This window comes from Heliangelus exortis, chromosome 2, assembly GCF_036169615.1.
Source record: "Heliangelus exortis chromosome 2, bHelExo1.hap1, whole genome shotgun sequence".
Lineage (NCBI taxonomy): Eukaryota > Metazoa > Chordata > Aves > Apodiformes > Trochilidae > Heliangelus > Heliangelus exortis.
The window spans coordinates 142,833,540-142,854,663 of NC_092423.1; the positions used below are offsets into that span (position 1 = coordinate 142,833,540).

General features: G+C 39.7%; 1 protein-coding gene across 5 annotated transcripts in view; it reads left to right on the forward strand.

The window, feature by feature from the left end:
* Positions 1-1,983: 1,983 nt before the first annotated feature.
* PHF20L1 (PHD finger protein 20 like 1) overlaps positions 1,984-21,124 on the forward strand; it is a 56,373-nt gene continuing 37,232 nt past the window's right edge. The window contains exons 1-9 of one of the 5 annotated variants that reach the window (XM_071738419.1): positions 1,985-2,196; positions 3,273-3,378; positions 6,545-6,651; positions 11,499-11,670; positions 12,730-12,814; positions 13,575-13,663; positions 16,118-16,180; positions 19,960-20,167; positions 20,903-21,031. In XM_071738419.1, the coding sequence (XP_071594520.1) occupies positions 11,542-11,670; positions 12,730-12,814; positions 13,575-13,663; positions 16,118-16,180; positions 19,960-20,167; positions 20,903-21,031 (703 nt within the window). In that variant the 5' untranslated portion in view covers positions 1,985-2,196; positions 3,273-3,378; positions 6,545-6,651; positions 11,499-11,541. Of the gene's footprint in view, positions 2,197-3,272; positions 3,379-6,544; positions 6,652-11,498; positions 11,671-12,729; positions 12,815-13,574; positions 13,664-16,117; positions 16,181-19,959; positions 20,168-20,902; positions 21,032-21,124 lie in introns of all 5 variants that reach the window. The other 4 variants (XM_071738416.1, XM_071738415.1, XM_071738418.1 and 1 more) reach the window with 4 other exon arrangements.

The following is a 21,124-nucleotide window of genomic DNA, read 5'->3' on the forward strand; positions in this document are numbered from 1 at the left end:
GGAGATGCCCAAGGTCTAACACACAAACTATGTCTGCTCTGTCCTGCTGCTGTTTGGTGGGTTGAACCCAGGTGAAGAGCAGGAGCCCAACAAGTTTCTCTATCGCACCCCTCCTCAGCTGGAGAGGGGATAGAAAACAGTGAAAAGCTCATGGGTTGAGATAAGGACAGGGAGAGATCAGTTACCAATTAAAAGTAAAGGTAAAAACCTAGAGTCGATTTGGGGAAACTGAATTTATTGGCAATCAGAAGTCAGAGTAAGGTAATTAGAAATGAAACCAAATGTTAAAATATCTTATGCCCACCTCTCCCTTCTCCCCAGGCTCAACTGTCTCCCGATTTCTCTGCCTCTTTTGCCCCAGCAGTGAGGGGGATGGGAAGTGTGGGTTCAGTCAGTCCATCACGTTGTCTCTGCTCCTCCTTCCCTCTCAGGGGGAGGACTCCACACCTTCCCCCTGTTCCTGCATATTTTCCCTCCCACAGAAGACAGTCCTCCAGAAACTTAACACCAATCCTTCCCACAGGCTGCAGTTCTGAGTCCCTTCCACAGGGTGGTTCTGCAGAACACACTGCTCCTGCTATTTTTTTCCCTTTTCTTAAATACATTATCCCAGAGAAGCTACCACTGCTGATGGGGCTCAGCCTGGGCCATGAGTGGGTCCCTCTTTGAGCCAGCTGGAATTGGCTCAATTAGACACGAGGGAAGCTTCTAGCAGGTTCTGACAGAAGGCACACCAGTACCCCCTCTGCTACCAGAACCTTGCCACACAAACCCAATACACTTGAAACAACAACAGATGAGAGCTCACAAAGCGTGACCCAGAAAACACAGTCTCCAGAAGCCCACTGTGCCTCAGAATTCTTGTGTTTCTCTTCTGTTAGCTGGTGGAAACTTGATTATTACCTTATTGATTGCAAGCACAGAGATGCAATGATGCTGATCCTGTCACAGCAAGATCAGAAACACCTATCTCAGAGGAGAGGAGGAAGGTCTCCATACAAAGGTTCCCAGAGTACTGGGATGACAGCAGTGCAGGGGCCAAATGCCCGATGTGGCTCAAGGCCAGCGCTGTTATCACAGGTCCCTCAGGCACAGCAAAACCTGGTGATAAGCAGCAGAGCAAACACCGAAAGCTGCAAGCGGCCATTACACAGCCCCAGACTTTAGTGTGTGGCAAGAAAGGGGGCAAAGAAATCAGAAAATAGCAATTCAAAGTGTGATAAATGCAGCCTGGCACAACCTGGCTGAATCTGTGGCTACCTGAAGCCCCACACTGGGTGCCAAAAGGGAGAGGAGAGACCCCCACAAGCAGCCAAACGCCCACCCAGTCACACGGCAACGCGGGGAGAGCCTGGGGAGAACAAGAGCGACACGGGTGGGTGGGGAGCGGGCGGGAATCTGGGGTGCAGGAGCTGTCAGGAACCAGAGGTGCAGGAGACAGCGGGAATCAGGGGTGCAGGAGTGGGTGGGAATCGGGGATGCAGGAGATGGCAGGAATCAGGGGTACAGGATCGGGCAGGAATCAGGGGTGCAGGAGATGGCAGGAATCAGGGGTACAGGATCGGGCAGGAATCAGGGGTGCAGGAGATGGCAGGAATCAGGGGTGCAGGAGAGGGCGGGAATTGGGGTGGAAATGGCAGGAACCAGGAATGCAGGAGCGGGTGGGAATCGGGGGGTACAGGAGCAGGCGGGAATCAGAGGTGCAGGAGCGCGCAGCGCGGGCGGCTGCTGCGGCCACCCCAGCGGCACCCCCTGTCCCCTTTTTCCTTCCGCTCCCGTTTTCCCGGCCGAGGCGGGCAGTGTATGACGTCAGCAGGAGAAGCAGTGACGCTACACCCCACTCTGCGTCAGCCTCGGTCCCCGCCCTCCCTCCCGCGCAGGCGCGGAGTCCCCGCGCTTTGTCTCTCCCCCTCCCCCTCCCCCTCTCCCCCCTCCTCTACCCCGCGTCACGCGGCGGCGGCTCCGCAGTCACGTGCCGGGGGCGGGGCCATGGCGGCGCCGAGCCGCGCCTCGCCAGCCCGTCGCGAGCCCGTCGCGGGGTGGTGACGCGGCGGCGGGGCGCGGGGAGGATGGGGCTGTGAGGGGCGACGGCCGCGCCGGACACCCCGCGCCGCGCCGAGCGGGAGCAGCGGGCGCTGCGCCGGGGCTGCGGGTGACACTGCGGGCCGACACTGCCTTTGCGAGTCGGAGGAGGCGGTAAGGAACCGCGGGGAGGGCGCGGGTGGCAGGGCGGGCGGCCCAGCGCGACGGTCCCCGCCGGGCGGGCCCGGTGAGGCGCGGGGCTCCGGCGCCCCCCTCACGGCGCCTGGGCCTGGCGGGGCGGTGCCCGAGGCCCTCCCCGCGCTGGGCACTGCCCCAAGCCCGGGGTCCGAAGGGCCGCGGCCGCTCGCGTTCTGCACTGGGCCTGCGGGAAGGCTCAGTCCCCGGCGGCAGCAGACGCTCCTGCTGGGGAGGACCCCTTTGTGTCCTCCGAGCTCCGGGAGCGGCCTGGGTTTCCTCAGGGCGGCTGTCGCCCCCGAGGCAGCTGCCCCGGAGCGCGCTGCCAGCGTCGGCAGAGAAAAGCCTGACTTTAAACCCGGGGTCCGGCTGCTGCCCCTCTGGCGGTCTGGGCCAAGGAGGGTCAGTACCTCTGGCAAACCACTGGGCCTCGGGTAGGTAAAGGTGGTAGATCAGATAGTCACAGCTACAGCGAGAGCTGTCGGGCAGAGAAGTAAATGTTCAACAGTGACTCAATTATGAAAAAAAAACTTAAAAATTAAAAGACACCTTGGAATGAAACTCCCTTGGTGCTCTGAATGGGTCTTGGGAGTGCTTAGAAGGACTGAAGGTGGCATTTTTGTTTGTTTCTCTTTGTTTTTGCCAATTTCATCTTGCTTGTCGTTTAGGCTGTGTTTAAGTTACAACTCTTGTTCAGGTAGGTTTGTCTTCCTTTTGACTCCTTCCATGGTAGAGAACATGCTGACTGGGTGATTCCTAATGGGACATCAGTGAATTGCAGCATAGTACAGTTTCAGAGATGAGCACCAAGGTTTTTTTGTGTGGTTTGGGTTTTTTGTTTGTGTATTTTATTTGAGGGTGATAACTGTTTTCTGGGGGAGGGAAAGTTGAAAAAAATACATCCACGTTTTCCTGCCTTCTTTAGGCATTGACTTTACTTCTAGAACTTAAGCAGCTGGTGGAAAATCAGGACAGAATTTTTTAAACTGCCTGGAATGTATTTGTTGCCAGTGTTTTAATATGATGTTGGGTTTTTTTCTTTCTTTTTTTCAAAGGTAGTGAAAAAGAAAATACCAAGATGAGTAAGAAGCCTCCAAATCGTCCTGGAATCACGTTTGAGATTGGTGCTCGTTTGGAGGCACTGGACTATTTACAAAAATGGTATGGAAGACATTGCACAGTATTTTCTAAGAGAAAAAATACTTTGTGTATATAGTATGCTTTGATGACCTGTTATAAAACTCAGTTCACCTATTGGCTGTTTCACATGTTTATTTGTGAATTGCCACGTAAGTCTGTTAAAACTAGGAAAATATTGTCTCTTCAGAAATCAAACTAAACTTTTATGGGTTTTTGTTTGTCTGCTTTTAGCTGCTTGTGCAGCTCTATAGTAAGAAAAAAACATTTCCAGAGCAGTGTGGAACTCATTGTCATGTCCAAGATGATTGGTATGTTAATGTAGCAAACTTCTCTAACTAAAGACTTATTTTGGCTTAGTTTGCATTGTTTGATGCAAACAAATTTGTTTTATATTCAGTTATCACACTTCATAGGTTCACTAAACTTATTTTAAAAAAAGAAAGCATCCTTAATTGAAGTTCATGGTAAGTAGGACTGTATTTGTATCAAACCATTGGAGGAATAAAGTGCTTACACCTGTGAGTCTGCACCACCCAGAGATCTGTATGTAAGGGTCAAACTGTAAATTTTAAGTGTATGGGTATGAGGACCATGCTACAGAGCCTGTGCATTGTGGAAGGAGCTGGGCTTTTGAAACTGATAGTCAAAATTTTATTAATGCAAGTGGGCTCATTTCATGATTTTACATTGACCATGCTGTTTCAAGTTTGAAACCCTGGGTTTGTTAAATTAGATCATGCAAGAGGTTGATGCTTTCACCTGGAAATTTTTTCTTAGCTGCTTTCTGATTAATTAGGGCTGAGAGAGGTAAAGGCTTGTACCTGTCTTTCTGTTTCAGGAGAACTAAGCATATTTGTTTCACTGTCTGATCCTGCTAACTCTGAGTTACACAGAGAACATTCACATGTTTACTCCAGTAGTTACATGCTCTGTATAAAAAACTGAGTAAAGCATTTTATCCATTGCACTTTAATTTTAATTATAGCAAAAGTGTGTTTTAATGGTTTCTAAAGGAACATACAGTTAACAACAGAACAGTTCTTGTAATTGCCTGTTGCTATAGGGTGGATTTTCAACATACTGGTACTCTTAACTGAATGCTAAGAATCATGAAACTGTTGGAATAGTGATATAAAAATAAAATAATTGTAATATAATTTATATATAAATCATATAGTATCTCTGACTAGATACAGTGAGCTACTGTAACTAGTAAACAAAAGTTCATATGAAAAAATAGCTTCAACTTAATTGTATTTTTTTAAAAAAATCACTGAATATCTGGTGTATAGTTTTTATCTAAGGCACAGCTTTTTCACAGAGAAGTGTTGCATGACAGTACTGGAATACTTACCTGGGTTTGGTCTTGTCAGGCGTTGGCCCTGTCCCTGAAGCTGAGTTGCTTGATATTTTCAGGCAGAAGAGAATTTATCCTGAACTTTCTAGGAACTGATTCATCATCTGGGCCACAGGGTAGAGCAGGTCAAGTTTACACACGTGCAAACTTTTGTGCTGCCACGTGCAGGAGCAGAAAGTTAATATTAGAATTTCACAGTTACAGCAAGGCTGAAAACAGCTCTATTTCAACTGAAGTTCATGCACACAAGCAAAGCACTTGGTACAAAAAGCCTACTATCATGTTGTTGTTAGGGTGACACAGGCCAGAATGATATGCCATGTGATTTTATTTTTTTTCCCCTTAGCTTTCAGTTTTATGAGAGGGTGGTGGATGTTTTTTTAATTATTTCTATATATAAACTGTATGCATTCCCCTCATCTGTATGCAGAAATACATACTTCAAAGAAAAGTTGCTGAACTTACATGAAATCTTCTTATATTTTTAACAAAACCAAAACTGAAAGGCAGTATTGCTTAGCTCAGATATTCTAAAAGCGACAAACTGAGAGTGCTTACTGAAAAATATCCCATGAAAGGGTTTTGAGGTTTTTTTCTCCATTATTCTGAAAGCCTGCAGTCATCTAAAGATAGTGTTCATGACCAGTTAAATGTTAATCAAGAAAGGCTTCTAAAGGATGGGAGAAAATAGAGACTTTTTGCTTCTGAGGCACTTCTGCAGGTCTTAAATTTTTATGTATCAGTTGCTGATTTCATCTCATGGAATCTGGTGTTGTGTTTGAATTCTGTAAACTTTGGAGAGGGTATTGTGTGCCTTGGCTATTTATTGGTTAAAATCCCCATATTTTTAAATGAGTATGAGTTTATAATTTTTGTAGCCAGTGTCTGGGTCACTGGTATCCTTTGGTATGTATGAAGACTGAGTAGAAGGCAGCCTGGCCAAACTGGTCAGCAGTGACAGGCTATCAGTAATCCTGTTTATTTTTGCCTTTTTGTGGAGGTTACTGCAATTGTTTCTTCTTCAAGTGCAACAGTTTACTGTTGCAGAGGAAGTCATCTTACCTAATGAATTTCTGCAACTTGTTAAATTCATTGAAGCCAACTATGAAATGCAGCATTAATCCAAATCAACGTGATCTGTCAGCAAATAGTGAGAAGAGATTGACTGATAATATAAAATTATCAAATAGACAGAAGATGAGGGGTCTGGAGCATAAGACCTGTGAAGAGAAGGTGAGGAAATTGGACTTGTTTAGCTTGGAGAAGGCTTCAGGAGATCCACTCAGCCTTTAAATACCTGTGGGGATTTCATCAAGGAAACTTAGGCAAGCTCTGCATAGTAAGGCATGGTTGAAGGACAAGAGACTACAAGCACAGTTTTCAGCAAGAGATTCAGGCTGGATATGAGGAAAATCATTTTCTTTAAAACACTTAAGCAATGGATCAGGCTGCCCAAATAGTTGTGGAATCTCCATCAGTGAAGGTTTTCAAGACTGGACTGGATAAAACTCTGGAAAACCTGGTCTGATTCCATAGCTTACCCTGTTTGAGTGGGAGGTTGGGTTAGAGGCTTTCTGAGGTCCCTTCCAACTGGAATTATTCTGTGGTCTCATAGAGAACTTTACACATGAGCATGCATACCCCTGTGTTGGTCACTGACAAAACAATGAAACAACAGTAAAGCTGTACGTATATGCAAGCAACATGCTCATGTGTAAGACTGTTTTTTGAGCTGTTAGCTCATGCAAGCAGGACATATTCTTCAAAGCTGATGAATGAAAGGTGTATCTCTTCTTTTTTCCTCTTTTCTTGGGTCTTCGGTGTCTCTAGCTCTCTGCTGGTTGTCCCACAAGTGCCAGATACTGCTTTCAAAAAAACAGCCCTGTTATTTACCTGAGACCATAGTCTTGGTTAATCTGCTTGATCTAAACTATAAGGTAATGAAGGAAGTACAGATATGTGGCCCTTGATGCAGTTCTAGAATGAAAGCCACTCTCTAAAATAAGCTAGTTATCAGCACAGCAGCACTTTGCCTTGGTTTATTTCATTATCTGGATGGCTTTTTTATTCTTCCCAGTACAGAGGAAGCTTTTTTTCCTGTAAATCTTTTGGGACATCTTACTTTGTACAGTCCTTGTGTGAATTTGAGTTTGCTGGGTTACCTGACAGGAAGGTATTTGAAAGGACTATGAAGACTCTGCTTTACATAATGCAATGTATATATAATAAAAGATGGAGTTTAGATAGAAGGGTTTGAAGAATTTGGAGATCCTAGGAGGTGATTTGTGGAGAACTAAATAGAATCCTCTGCAAGGTAGAAGAGTTGATACCATTACTGTGAAGGCAGGATGTTTGTGTCTCATTTTAGTATTCCTAGGTGCAAACGTTTTTGCATCCTTTTTATTACAGTTTGAAATAACTTTTGTCCCATCTCCCAGGACAATTCAGCACTTTTTGATCACTTTTAAAGAGTCAAAAGGATGATGTAAAAAGGGAAAACCACTACCTGTGTGGTCATAGGTATGGGGTGAGTGCATTGGAGCAAAAGTGGTTGTGGGCTTGTTTTGGTTTTTTTACAATGTCAGGATATGAAAACTGGAAGCTTCACATTAATTTTTCCTACATGAACACTTGTTTGATGGGTGCTTCCTAGATTTTTAAAAACCATCTTGAATTTTGCAGCTTCACAAAAATCTTGCTTACTTTTTACAGGTTGGAATCACTTGAACCTGAGAATGGAGAACATGAAATACTTGAACTAGGCAGTTATTATCAGCTAACAATAGTTTTCATGTTCTCTCTTTAAAAACACAAGAACAATCCCCCCCTGAAATTTGGATAGGCTTTATTTGGCATCGTTAAATACTATTTCCAGAATGCTATTACAAATAAACATACCCAAAACTTGCAGGTTATTGTTTCTTTCCACAAAAAGAACACTTCTGTTATTGAACTGGGTGTGCAGGGGTCTGTTTGGATTTTTTTCCCCATAAAAAGTAAAGACTTTTTCCTCAATTTTTACATTCTTAATGTTTTTTTGGTTTGAGCTGAATAAATGTAGGCAAATTTGCTTGTACACTGACTTCATTCTGCTCCCTTAGCGTGCAGCACTTGCTGAGAGCAAACAGGGAGAATTAACCTGATAAAGTTTGTTTGGGGCTTAGACATTTCACTTGGGTAAAAGTGATATTTGTATTCCCCTTTGTAGTACTTCTTCATGATATCTACTTGCACCTTTCTGAAGGAAGGAACTTCTACGTAAAATTTCTGATAAATATAACCATCTTTTTTTAATCTTCTTTCCACAGAATAAATATAAACATTGCTTTTTGCCATAGTAGAAGTTTTCCTGAATGAAGTTAGTAGAATTCTTTAACAAGGCAGATGAAGAAATTGAGTTGACATTTTATCTTTTATTAGTAGGAAATTCATACTTGTTGTTGAGATATTTGTATAATTTTGCAATTTATGAGATTGATTATTTTCATAAAAGTACAAAAACTGAAGCAGCAGAAAAAACTTTCTGTGCAGTGTAAAATCTGTAGTAGTATATGTAATATGTATGCTCTGTTCTTTTCCACTGTGGGATCAGGATTGTGAAATATTACTGTTTATACATGTTTGTGGCACATTGTGTGGCTCAGTTTAGTGCAACTATATTGTAATAATTTGTTGCTAAATCCATACAAAGTTATTTTTCTGTTGCCTAATAACCAATCTTATGTAGCTTGTGCGGCTCAGATTTGCTAAATCTTTCATGTCAGAGGATTGGAGTTGAATGTAGGTTTTTGCTCTGTTCATCTTGCAGCCTCTGTCTTAACATATATTAAAGAAACACAAATTATTGGAATAAAGTAATTATGTGATGATACAATTACTGTAAGATTTAACTGTGCAAAACCAGTATAATGGACTTTAATTCAGAGCTGATAATGGCATTTTAAAGATTTTGATAGCAGAAAATATTTTTATCAAAGAGAAATTAATCAGTGAAAAGCTGTTGCTGCATTTCCTCTGTTGAGTGATCCCTAATGAGATGCTTTGCTATTTTTGCTTTTTTATTTTCTTCCTTTAGTTTGGTGAATATTCTTAATATGCTTAATCTTTATATGTTTGTCTTTGAACTATACTCTGTATTTTACCTTCTTTCAGTTTTCATTTTCCAGGACAGTCTACTTACTTTACCAGTTTATCCCTTCTGTTGCCTCCTCCACATAGTGCTTGGAATAGTGACTTTGGTGATGGTGACCAGTGAGAGCTACAAGCTACAGCAATGAAAAGGGAACTGCAAGGGTGCTGCTAGTGGTGCCACAGTGGAAACAGGGTACCAGCACTATAGATGTGTAGGAAAAGGAGAATTCAATTTTCTTGTTAATTGTCCTTGAATTCTTCAAAATAATTGTAGTTTTGCATCACAATTTGGCTTCTGTGTGGTAAACTGCAATTTCCAACTGCTGAGGAAGAGCACCTTCATTGTTGTATTCCATTCCACCACTGCAGCTTCAGTGCTTTGTTCACAAGCTCTCATTTTTGATTGCTCCAAAGTACACTTCCTGTTGTCTTTCTTTTCTAGTGTTTTTCCTTCCATTTTTCCTGGTATCCTGTGTAATCCTTTACTTTTATTGAGAACTCATTGTTACTGTAGGTTTACTGTAGCAACAGTAACTTTGCTTCCTCTGCTTTGCTACTCTTCTGGCACTCTGGCAGTTGTCACTGAGTTTTAAGTCTGAAAATGAAATGCTCAGGAAGATGAAAAAAATAATAAGAAATTGCAGAATAAATTTCCTAAACTTAGCAGCACAGGGACTTAAGAAAAGAAAGCATTGTCAGAGGCAAGGCTTAGTTTCTTGAAGCCTTGTTCAAAGTTCAGAGGGATTCAGGTTTTGACCTACGAGTTTCTAGTTTCTCTTTTGATACAGTATATGACCAGCTTTGTTGTTCTTGTTAGATTGTTGTTGTCCTCAGTCTTCTTGAGAGGAGCAACCTGGTTGTTCTTGTAGTTGTTCTGAAAGAAGTCCCAAGGAGTTCTTCTATCTTAAAAAGTAGGGTAGCAAATGAAGACTCTGCAGTTTGACACTAATGTATTGTTTGTCTCTAAAGTTCAGTGAGAGGAAGTTGGGAAGGTGAAGTGTGGCTATGAAAGTGTTTTGCATTTCTGAAATACATGGATGAGAGGCATACAACAAAAGGTTGGACTGGGTATTCTGATGTGAGGGTGAAATGTGGCTGAAGTAGTTGCAGTGGTAACTTAAAAAATCAGAGTTTGTCTCATCCAGCTTCTCTTAAGATATCTAGATGCTGGGAAGCTGTATGTGTGCAGCTGAAAAAGTAGGACTGGAGAAATGAAGGAACAAACTGAGAGTGATACCTTTTGTTTTAATGCCCTTTCCTAAACACCAGGAAAGAAGGAAAGCCTGTACTTCCTGAAAACATATTTTAATCTGAACATAGTGTTAAATACTTCTTTATCACCACTGTCAGTACTTTGGAGAGAAAGTATTCAGAAATGAAAATGTTGACAGGGTTCTTGTATGCGTTGGTTGCATTTCTAGCTGAGGGAATTTGCAGTAGGACTGGAAAGTGGTTGCTCAAGCTCAGCTTTCTTACTATTGCTCCACAGTAGCACTGTTAGAAAAACAGGTTTCTTCTTAATCAAAGTGAAAAGCAGCTCTCCTTTAGCTGTGGTCTTTCTTTCAATACCTGTTTTGTTAGCTTTAGACCACTCCTAATACAAAAAGGACCAAATTTGATTAATTGACTTTCTTTTTAGGAGTTTCTTTGCACCTTTGAATCTGCTTCAGTAGTTTAGTAAAAGGCAGAAAGAGCTTAATTCTTCCTCGTTCTCATTTTCTCTGCATTTCATACAGTGAAAATAGTAGGATCTACTAATTTTGATGGATAAAGCAATGTGACAAAACCAGTTGGTGCCTTGCTCCACTACTACATCTCTCTGAAGTACATGAAGTAGATGAAACAAAAGTAGTGAGAGTGAATAATAATTGCTGAAGTTGGAGAAATTTGCCATTTTTCTCTACAAATTTAATCCCAGTCTTTATGGTTCCTAAACTGCATGTATACTACACCCAAAAATTGAATTCTTGAGACATGATCTGATTGCTGCTCAGTCCTGATGAGTTCTACTGAGCACAGACAATCTTTGCTGAGAGTAAAATCCATGTGTTAATTTAATTAAGACTGACATACTTCTTGTAGTGCATGTGGAGTTAGAGGTGATGGCTAAAAGATAGTTCCTATGAATCAAATTGAGTGGCAGGGAGATCATGGAAGCTGATCTATAAATTAGTAGTTGGCTTAGATTGAGTAAGGATGTTCTGTTGACTTCTGTGTTTGATTAGTTTCTTGGATTTGTCTGGAATCAATAGTGTAAACATTTCGTATGATAAAAGTAATGAATGTACTCCTAAAACTTTCATATCCTTTCCATCCCCATGCAACACTCTCAGGGGATTTTGCTTTATACAAGCACAGATTTTAAAGCTGATAACAAACTTCTAGTGTCAGTTTCAGGCTTTCTTGGTCTGGAAGCTTGAGTGTTCACTTTTTGTATAATTATCTGACTAGGATGATGATAATGACACATCACTGATGTGTATAGGTAGCTCTTAAGCTAAATGTTATCCTTTTATGAACTTAGTGACTTCATCTTTTTCAGCCTGGGAGACTTGTCAGTACAAGGCATTAATATCATGCAGGCACTGTTGTCTGCAAAGCCAAAAACTTTGGAAAAGCTTTGACATTTATCAGTTTACATTTCTCACTCAAGGTATCCATCTCGTATTGAGAAGATAGATTATGAAGAGGGGAAGATGTTGGTCCATTTTGAACGTTGGAGTCATCGCTACGATGAGTGGATTTACTGGGACAGCAATAGGCTGCGGCCCTTGGAGAGACCAGCATTAAGGAAAGAGGGGTTGAAAGATGATGAAGAATTTGTTGTAAGTAGCACATTTATTTTGTCTCTCTTTTTTGGGGGTTTTTTTTTTTGGGTTTTTTTGGGTGTTTTTTTTGGGTGTTTTTTTTGGGGGGTTGTTTTGGGGGTTTTTTTTGGGGGTTTTTTTGGGGGTTTTTTTGGGGGGGGTTTTTTTGGGGGGGTTTGTTTTGGGGGTTTGTTTTGGGGGTTTGTTTTGGGGGTTTGTTTTGGGGGTTTGTTTTGGGGGTTTGTTTTGGGGGTTTTTTTGGGGTTTTTTTGGTGGGTTTTTTTTGGGGGGTTTTTTTGGGGTTTTTTTTGGGGTTTTTTTTGGGGTTTTTTTTGGGGTTTTTTTTGGGGTTTTTTGGGGGGTTTTTTTTGGGGGTTTTTTTTGGGGTTTTTTTTGGGGTTTTTTTTGGGTTTTTTTTGGGGGTTTTTTTGGGGGGTTTTTTGGGGGGTTTTTTGGGGGGTTTTTTGGGGGGTTTTTTTGGGGGGTTTTTTTTGGGGGGTTTTTTGGGGGGTTTTTTTGGGGTTTTTTTTTGTTTTTTTGGGGGGGTTTCTTTGGGGGGGTTTCTTTGGGGGGGTTTCTTTGGGGGGGTGCTTTGGGGGGGTGCTTTGGGGGGGCGTTTTGGGTTTTTTTTGTTTTTTTGGGGTTTTTTTGGGGTTTTTTTTGTGAGTTTGTTTTTTGGGGGTTTTTTGTGAGTTTTTTGGTTTTTTGGGTTTTTTTGGTGAGTTTTTTGGTTTTTTGGGTTTTTTTGGTGAGTTTTTTGTTTTTTTGGGGTTTTTTGGTGAGTTTTTTGGTTTTTTGGGGTTTTTTGGTGAGTTTTTGTTTTTTTAGGGTTTTTTGGTGAGTTTTTTGGGGGGGTTTTTTGTTTTTGGGGTTTTTTTGGGTTTTTTTGGGTTTTTTTTTTGGGGGGGGGTTGGGTGGTTTTTTTTGGGGGGTGTTTTGGTTTTTTTTTTTTGTTTTTTGTTGTTGGTTGTCCTATTTTGGTTTTTATTAAGTCTCTCTAGCACGTAATGTTCCATTCTTTTTAAGAAACAAATGTAAATTATTTAAATATTAATGACTAAATTTATATGTAAATAGGATTTTAAACCTGGAGAAGAAGTCCTGGCTCGTTGGACAGACTGTCGATACTACCCTGCGAAGATTGAAGCCATTAATAAAGAGGGTATGTATTCCTGGGAGTCACTTGATAAGGCCTCTTTGCATATGCTATGTTTTATCTGTAATCTCCTTAAAAAAATGATGTGTATAAAGTTTTCCTCCAAACTAAAGGAAAATGTTTCTATTTGAGGTATTAGTGAGCCGTTTGTCTTTTATCTGTGTCAAATTAGAAAACTGGAATTTCTCCTGGAAGGAAATACTTAACATTTCCTCAGGGCTGAGAAGAATATCCCATATAAACTGTTACAGATATTTTGTGCTATTGTTGATTTGGGCTAACAATATACTTAAATTTTTGTAATTGTTTCAGGAGTGATAGTTGTCTTTTAATTCTGTTTATTGAAGGAAAACAATGGAAATGGGGAAATAAAGGAACACCATAGCTGCTCATTTCATAGATGTTAATTTCTAGTAAACATAAGTAGAAACTGAAGATTTTGTTGTAGTTTAAAGCAGACGAGGGTTTGATTATGAATTAAATTTACCGTTTGTGATAACTTAAATATTACATAATTCAGTGAGTTACCAGCAAAAGTAACACTGGAGCTTAAACATGCTTGGAATTGTCCCAGTGGACAAAGAGCAACAATGTAAAAACCGGGTTTCATTGAGGCTGTAATTTATTTTCTCTTGAAATTCTGACTGTTGGTAAAACCTGGTTACTTTGTTCATGCAGCCTACACAATATTTTGCTAAAGCTTTCATAGTAACAAGGTGTGTTTGTTTCTTAACTACTCATAGTGATTATGTCAATCTCCTTCCAGGAACATTCACAGTACAGTTCTATGATGGTGTTATTCGATGTCTTAAGAGGATGCATATCAAATCTATGCCAGAGGATGCAAAAGGGCAGGTAAGAATACTTCAGGTATCTCTTTGTTAGGTTTTATATAGGTTATTTTTTTAATATCTTGAGACACTAAAAATATCTCCTAGCACAAGTAGTTATAGATTGTAGTGTTTATTCTAGATCCTGCATTGCCTTCCTTCACCACTTTTATTGATGATGCCCCAGAGTGTGTTGCTCAGGTAGTTTTGCCTCTGTCTGAAATGTTTAGCTGCCATAAACTCCATTGCTAACTAATCTCTTCCCAGAGTTTTGTCTTGCAGAGTTTACAAAACATGGGGCATGCAGAAATGTTTTCCTCTGGTGTCCTTCCAGGAAAAAGATTTAGCTTCTCAATAGTCTGTCCTGCTGATTTTATTTTTTTTTCCCCCCACTTTTTGTTTGCTGCTCTGGTGGCTTTTTGCCCACATGTTACTAATATGACTGTTCTGTGGGGGGTTTCTCCCCATACCAGAACTCTTGAGAATTCGGGAAGATACATTTTTCAGTCTTGTGATGTCCAGTTGTTAAAGAAGAGATGAGTAGAAGTTGTGTGAGGCTGTAAAGTAGAGGTCATGATTTAGTCACTAGGCATATTTTTACTTGTAAAAGAAAAACAACACTGAAGACTTACATACTTTCAGTGGAAATGCAAGTGCATTTATCTTACATGGTAACTATTCTTGTTGTTAATGAGAAATTACTCCACTGATACCATTTGAGACTTGGAGACAAGGAATGTAGAAAAGCTGCTCTTTTTTTGCCTGAAATTTTCTTCAGAATACTCTTAACTTGGCAAGCAAAATCAAGGTATTTCATAATAATCTTCTAACCACCCATACTGTGAAAAGGGCAGGTGGATAAGTGAAATGGCTTGAAAACATCTCCATGTCCTGGCTTCCAGGTTGCAGGTAGCTGTATGCTAAGGTTGAGCATCTGTGCAAAGAACACTGAAACTTTGTGCAGGCAACATTGCACTATTTAAACTGTATATCCTTAAAGACATTAAACTGAAATCCATAATCACTCTAACACTTGCTTCTTGCTGCACTCTCACAATAACTTAGTTTAACCAGTTTATATTTCAAGCAATGCTTGCAGTGTGGCATTAAGTTAGGAAGCTATAGTATTGGATTTTACTTCAAAAAACCCAGAAACCTTGGTAAATGTGGTTGTGACTGAACTGAAATAGCCCTTCTGTGACAAAGTAGTTCCTCACTATCTCCTGTGCTTTTTCTAGGGAGCTATGTCGTGTCTAATCTTGAGTTACTACTACTCTTAGGCCGCAGGTACTTTCAGCTTTAAAAAAAATAGCAAATCCATTTCTTAGCAACCATTTTGATGTCCAGACATTCTGGGTGACAGTCCACCTCATCTCTTATTTCTAATTTTTCTCAGTAGTTGAGAGTTGTGGTATCAGTCTTGTGCATCTCAGGGGCTTCTCTGAAGTCTTGAGAAAGAATAAGGGGATGAAATTTACCTTTTCTGAGATGGATTTAGAATTTTTAAGTTGTCTTGCAGCAAGAACAAACATTATGCTTGCTATAATGCCAATTGATACTAGCCTTAGCATTTCATTTTGCAAAATTAGAGATAAGCATGAAGTTCTGTAGCTTTCAGAAGCTCTTCTTCTGCATCATCTTCTACATCATTATGCTATGGTAAAATACTTGTTTTTCAAAATATTTTTGTGGTGTTTAAGACTAAGGATGTGATTGAAGAATTGGTTTAAAAATCAGTTATTTGAAACTGAGCTTTGTCCAAGCCTAGAACTCAATTGAATATTCCTAAGTTTTTGCATGATTTATTTTATAAAAGACATTTACTAAAAGTTATGTCAATCTCAAAAAATGCCAAGAAGATAACTTGATTTGAAAAAATAGTGGTGTTGGCAGATCCAAAACTTCATGCTTAACTTAAACCTATGTCTTGTTTTTTTGTCTGTTTCCAAAGAAAAATAAAAACAACAAAACATTTTAGGAGATAAGTGTAAGCTTAAGATACTTCAAGTTCTAGAGCATTAGCAAATTTAACAAACATAAGATCTGTCTGAAGTTGTGTACTAAGCCTGCAGAATTTGAACTACACGGAGAAAGAGGGCTTACGGACTGGTTAATTCTCTGATTTGAGTTTAGTGTGTCTTAAAGGCAGAGACTGTAAACACTGTAACACTCAAGCTATTTTTGAGTTGCAGCAGAAGTGTGTTTTTTAATAAGACTCAGCTGTGAGGCTGGCAAGGCAAAATTTTCAAAGAGTGGAAAATATTTGTGTGGCTCAATGCAACGAGACTGTAGGTTCGGCTCCTCTGCAGATGAGCGCAAATTAATTGAAATCACACTGAAATGTTGCTAATGTAGTACAGAGAGAAAACGAAAAAAAGGATGAGGGTATTGAGACTGCCCTTTTGAGAGCACATATAAAGTATTTGGATAACTTACTTTTTCTGTTTCATGTTTTTTGTTTTATCTTCGATATGATTAGGCGCGCGAGAGGGAGCAGATAGCGCCGGAGCTGAGATTAGTGACGGAAATCGAACCAAAAGAAGTGAGTTTTGAGGAGGGTTTTGAAGGAGAGGGAGGGGACATGGCACACAGTAAGAGGAAGCTGAGGAAAAAGCATGGATTTGTGATTGGGACAGATTAAAAGAGATGATGTGACAGGTGAGGATGTGAGCCAAGATGTAGGTGGGGCAGACTTTAGAATTGAAAGGTGAGGTTAAGGCATCCAGGCTTGATGTGGAATCAGCTGGTCAATCAGTTTGGTGATGTTTTATGTATGTGTATGTATGAATGTGGGGGACTTGGGAGTTTAGATGTGTCAGGAGAGGGAAAAAAAAAGCTGAATCTTTAGAACTGTAGAGACCCAAAGAGATGGTGATTGTAGGCAGGTGAAGAGAAATTCTTCTGTTGGCAGACAAGGGTTAGAACGATTCTGGTTTTGCCATCCCCCTGTTGCAGGTTTAAGGTTATGCAGAGGAGTATTTTAAAGTACAATTTTTTTTAGATGTGTAAGGCTGTTGGGGTAATTTCCACTGAAGTCTTTCTTGATCGTGCAATTTCCTGTGCTTTGGTTTAGTGAATATAATTACCATGACAGTTTTCCTCAGTAGTGATAATGTTTTGTCTTCTAACTACAGTGTCCCATTACTTCTCTCCTGTCAGTTTTGTCAGCTTACTTGAAAGATGTATTTTAGTAAGAACAAAAAAAAAGAAATATGCTTTTTGTTTTCAAGCAATATATGTAAATGAGATACTCTCACTGGGGTGGGGATACTGGGGAAAGTGGGACTGGTGCAGAGTTATAAAACTGCAGCCAATAGAGGGGCAATGTCAGGACACAAGAAGTTGGCAAAACTTCTCTTAGAAGGATACTATAACTTTGTTTTCTCTTAGGAGGATACTATAACTTTGTTAATTTATAATGCATTCATATTTGGGCCCTTGGCTTTATGTATACTGAATGCTCTGGGGAATAGACCTGCTATTAAAGATTTACAATTAGTTTCTGTGATATCTGTGATACTTAGTGTCCTGCTATTGTGGTTGACAGAGTTGACATCTAACAACAACTCTGAAACAGATTTCAGAATTCATTGTGCTTTGGACTCCCATTTTTTCTTAATTTTTTTCTGAAAATTTTGAAAAATGCACAAGTGCATCTTTTTGAAGGGGGAGTTCCTGTGCTCTTCAAAAGAAAGGCAGTCATCTTAGCATCTTTGCTAAATCTCATGTGTCAGGAGCTGTGCAGATCAGAAGTAGCTCAGGGATTCAAGGTTAAAAAGCAGAAATTACTTGTATCACTGTAAGTGCCTATTTGTTTACTCTGGAGATAAAATAAAAATGAGACCACAGAGTTTCTGGCCCATTAAGAATTACAGAGTACTGCAGTTGAGAGGGGCCTCTTGCGTTAGTCTTGTCCACCTCCCTGCTCAAGGTTCTCATCACTGAGTTTAAAATGTTGATTTTGGGAAGAAAAAGGATAACTAGAACCATAATTAATATATATCTGCTCTGGATCTGAATGTTTAATCTTTGTTTGCTTTATTGTTATATGTGTCCTGCAACCCTTTGTAAGCTTCATGTCTCAAGGAAAGTATCGAAACATTGAAATAAACATTTCTGCAAACAGAAAAAACCCTTCATGTTGCACCAGAACAGCAACCATTAGAACAGGATACTTGGTTCAGTGTGGTCCTTGAAGCTCAAGATCTTCACAAAGCCTCTAATTTCAGGGAGCTCAGCTTTATTGAGCCTTAAAGTGCTGTTTAGAAGCTGTTTTGATGCAGGCTGCGCTTCCTTTGCTTCCCACTTTTATCATAAGATCCAAGCTCCAGCCATGTTACTGATCCTCTTCATCCCTTGGCCAGGGTAGAGTGTAAGACTTCTACTCTCAGGTCTTCTAACTCCTCACCAGCACAAATAGCTCAATTCTTTTTTTGTCCTGCTGGATGGGCAAGGCTCTGGATGGACTGGAGCTAATGTGTGTGCTCGTTTTGGCTGGCCAAAAAAGAGGTATGTGTGTTTTTGATTGCTATGCAGCTGGCAGCTAGACACGCTCTTTGTGGCTGTCATGTCACTGAATGGCCTTGGTAGTTGCTTGTTGTGTAAGCATTGCCAAAGCACTTCCAAAGATTTCTCCTGCTAGCTAGACAGTGTATATATCTTGCATTGACAGTTTGGACATGGAATGCTTTTCTTAGAGGAAACAAAGCTGTTGGTGTTTCTGAGTGGGTATCTAGGCACAATTTAGAACCATAGTCTAGGTGAAGTAGTGATTTAAAAAGTACTGAGCTATTGAAAAGGAATAGCATAATACAAGGAAAAGTAATGCTTTGTTTTGTGTTATGTTTTTCTCAATAATGAAAGAACAAAAAGAAACCTTAGAAAAGAAATTTGAAAGATATATAATATGTAATGAGTGAGAAGAAGTTTCACTGAAACAAGATTTACAAAATCAAGATACTGTATGTACCTTGCATGATAACATAACAAGGAGGCAATCCAGAATAAAATAGTCAGCTTATAGTTGGGTGGGGAAAAGGTTTTACTCTTTGTAAAGCACTTGGGTGAAGCTAGAAAAAAGTGGTCATTCTCATAGCTTTTTTAGATGCAGTAGTACAAATCTGCAAATACTCTTGCAGTTAAATTGCCGTATAGTAAATTAACTATAGTTCAGACCATTCATGTTTAATTCTTACTAGTGGAGGATGAACGTTATTGGTTTTTGTGCCACATAGAGAATCATGGAATGGTTTGGCTTGGAAGGAACCTTAAAGATCACCTAGTTGTAACCCACCTGCCATGGGCTGGGATGCCTCCCACTAGACCAGGTTGTTCCAGCCTGGCCTTGAACAGTTCCAGGGTTGCTTCCCTGGGCAACCTGGTCCAAGTAACTTATCTGCAAGGAAAAATTTTGTACCTTGATGGTATAGAAAATCTAAAAATATACCTCAGTTAAAAGGATGAAGTCCAAGTATTTTCAATGAGATTGGTCTCTGACACTCAGGAGACAAAAGGCAGGAGTCTGATCACTCCAAATTACTGGAAAGAGCTTAGCTTAGCCTTGGAAGTATATAAGTCTTTATGCTTAACCTACAGGATGGCTAGCCTCATCTTCATGCCAAAAAGTAGATGAATTTGGGCAGTATGTTCACTTTTTCCTTGTTCGTTTCTTTATTATTATTGAGCCATTATCCAAAATGGCACTTAATTACCTTGAATGTGGTTTGTGAAATAGTCATTGTAGAGCACATAATTGAAATCATTGAATGAAGCTTGTAATGTATTACAAAGAGTGCTATTTGTGTTACTCTAGAAACAAAGCTATAATGAGGAAAGAGTTGTCCCTGCCTTATCAATTTAATTCAGGAAGAACCCTGCCCAGTCATGTAACTGGCTGGACTGTTCTTCCATTTGACTGTAGTTTTGGATATTAGTTACATTTGAGTAAAAAATGGATTTAGTGTATATTCACAGCCAGAAGGGTAAGAAAAAGTCAGTGTTCTGGGTTTGGGAGCTCCTGGGTTTTTAAAGATAAAACACATAAATTAAGATAGCAGGGAATATCTGCAGCCAGCATTCTCAATGCAGAGGTTTTTTTTAAGGTTGTTTCTTTTTGCTTTTTATCCATATGGCATATGGTTAATCCTTCAAGTTTTAGACAATTTGGGAAACTAATTTTACCACTCTTGGAGTTGTAGCCATCAAAATAAATTCAACTGTTCTTGAACATTTCTAGATGAAGTGTCATTGGGTTCACAAGTATTTTCTATTTGTGTATCAAGCACTTTTTAATACTTACTTACCATTTTTTCCTTTTTGGAGGACTGGATAGCTTTGGTCAAAGCTGCTGCAGCTGCAGCAGCCAAGAACAAAGCAGGAAGTAAACCTAGAACCAGCGCAAACAGCAATAAAGATAAAGAGGACAGAAAATGGCTAAAAGTTCCTTCAAAAAAGGAAGAAACTTCAACCTCTACAATCATGCAGGAAGTCCAAAAAAAGGAAGAGGAGCCTACGTCTAGCGACACATTTGGTAAAAACAAATTCTGTAAAAGATAAAATCTGATTTTCTATAATGCTGAAGTAGAATTCCTGTTGCTAACTATCCAATTAAATAATAATTTGAATTTCTAGAGGAAGATGTTGTCTTTGCTATTATGATAATGTTATTATACACAATACTTAACAGTTCAGAAAAAAAACTTACCAGAAAATTTTAGTTCTGTTATTGTTTATTCCTCATGCAAACCTTCCAGATAGCTCTAAGAGATAGGATGTAGGGTTTTTTAAATGACTTCATGGTAGACTGTGATTCGTATTTCTGCATCTTCTGTTAACTTGTGAGATAATCCCTGATCTTGATCTAAGAAAAAAAATTCCAGTATGGATGATATGTGTATATATATATGTATATGTGTGTGTGTGTATATGCATATTCAGGGGTGTTTGAAACAATATATGGGTTGATAAGAATTTGTTCATTTTGTTAGTCTTTCATACTGCATTTCTGGTAATATTGGGTAAAATTTAAAAATTTTGAGGTAATTTTCATCCAGTGCTTCAATGTGTAATACTAAATCTTCAGAATGCATAATTTTAATTTTTCAGAGAATTATTTTAAAATGTCTTTACTGCTGTATTTTAATAGCAGTTCTGAAATACTTAAGTATTTTTGCTGTTGTTATGAGTTTATGAAATGTGAATTTATTAGATTTTTGTTATGAATTTATGAAATGTGAATTTATAAGATTTCTGTTCTGTTTAAAAGTAGGATTTCCTGTAGTGGATGTTCCAAAGATGGCCTTTGTGCAGACAGAGAGCACGTTATCACACAAGAGGAAAAGTAATCTAGGCAACTCATTTCAGGCAAAGAGAGCTCGTCTTAACAAGATCACTGGTAAAATACTTTTTTTTCTGTTCACTTTTTTCCTTTTTACTGTAGTGAAACATCCATGCTTACCTGTAAAGAACTCAAGTAGATAGGTAAAAG